The sequence below is a fragment of the Vulpes lagopus genome, chromosome 11, assembly GCF_018345385.1.
Source record: "Vulpes lagopus strain Blue_001 chromosome 11, ASM1834538v1, whole genome shotgun sequence".
Taxonomy (NCBI): Eukaryota; Metazoa; Chordata; class Mammalia; order Carnivora; family Canidae; genus Vulpes; species Vulpes lagopus.
Genome location: NC_054834.1, coordinates 26,021,878 through 26,023,364, shown reverse-complemented (window position 1 = coordinate 26,023,364; position 1,487 = coordinate 26,021,878). Strand labels below are relative to the sequence as shown.

Below are 1,487 nucleotides of genomic sequence, written 5' to 3'. Positions count from 1 at the left end.
GGAATGGATAAGGAGGAGAGCTGCAGATGCTATGCTATCCCCCTTTCATCCTTCCACCAGCCTTGAAAAGACACATTGTCTTTTCCTATTGCCTGCTTTACCTAAGAGAACATTTAGACCCTGCAACATCACACAAGTGGTCCAAGGCTGCACATTATACTGACAGATATTCACAGACGCTATCATGACTTGAACACTTAGTGACACATTCCACTCAAATGTGTGGGGACTGTTGAAAACAGTCCAACTATAAAGTCTTAAGAGAAACCACAGTCTTCCCAATCATTTTCTAAATGGCCAGCTGTACATCTTTGCTCCTAAGGCTGTATACCATAGGGTTCAACAGTGGGGTGACGATGGTGTAGGTCACTGTCACCAGCCTGTCTTTACCTGATGAGGATTTGGCTGAGGGCCGCAGGTAGATGGAGAAGGCACAGCCATAGTGGACGATGACCACAATAAGATGGGAGGCACAGGTGGAGAAGGCTTTTCGTTTGCCATCAGCAGATGGGATCTTCAGGATGGTGCGGACAATGAAGCCATAAGAGATGTAGATGAAGATCAAGGGCACAACAAGCACCAGGACACCACAGATGAAGATGACCAGCTCCTTGATGCAGGTTTCAGCATAGGCAAGTCGGATGACTGGGGAGATGTCATAGAAATAGTGGTTGACCCTGTTGGAGCCACAGAAAGGGAGGCTGAAGACCAACGTCGTTGCCACCAGAGATATCAGGAAGCCACTGACAATACAAGTTGCTGCCAGCTGTGCACACACCCTCCAGCCCATGAGAACAGGGTAGCGCAAAGGCTGGCAGATGGCAGTGTAGCGGTCATAACCCATAACTCCCAGAAGCAGGCAGTTCGTGATCCTGAAGCCAAGGAAGAACACCTGTGTGGCACAGCTGGTGAAGGAGAGTGTCCTGAGGACAGAGAGCAGGTTAATAAGCATCTTGGGCAGGATAACAATTGTGTAGAAGACTTCCGAGGTGGACAGGACACAGAGAAAGAAGTACATGGGCATGTGGAGGCTGCGTTCCAGACGGATGACGGAGAGAATGGTGAAGTTTCCACTCAGGATGATCAAGTAGAGGCCGAGAAAGAGCACAAAGAGCACAGGCTGCAATTCACCAAAGCTGGAGAAACCGAGCAGCAGGAACTCAGTGACCTGGGAAGAATTGGCCATGGAGGGTGGACTCCTAGGGACAAAGCCAGTGTGATCTCGTCCAGAGATCTTGGGATGGAGGGATCAGAGAGACTTTCCTTCCTAACGTAGCTGCGTTGTTGGCTGGTGTGAGTGAGAACAGGTGGCAGGAAAGAGAAAGAAAAGCATCACAAATTGACCAAAAATTTTCTTTAATTAATATGGCACCCATGGTGCCATTTTTCCCATAATGATCGTAGCAGTGAGTTTGGGGTAAGTGTTCACACAAAATGATTGGTATTTGCTCACATAAAGCCTATCTACTAGCCCCCACTCCACTCCT

The 1,487-nt window shown here is 48.6% G+C and overlaps 1 protein-coding gene across 1 annotated transcript; it reads right to left on the bottom strand.

The window, feature by feature from the left end:
* Window positions 1–289: 289 nt before the first annotated feature.
* On the bottom strand, window positions 290–1,186 carry LOC121501450 (olfactory receptor 10R2-like). The gene has a single exon (XM_041773484.1). It carries the CDS (start codon window positions 1,184–1,186, stop codon window positions 290–292), a length of 897 nt encoding a protein of 298 aa, XP_041629418.1.
* Window positions 1,187–1,487: the final 301 nt, after the last annotated feature.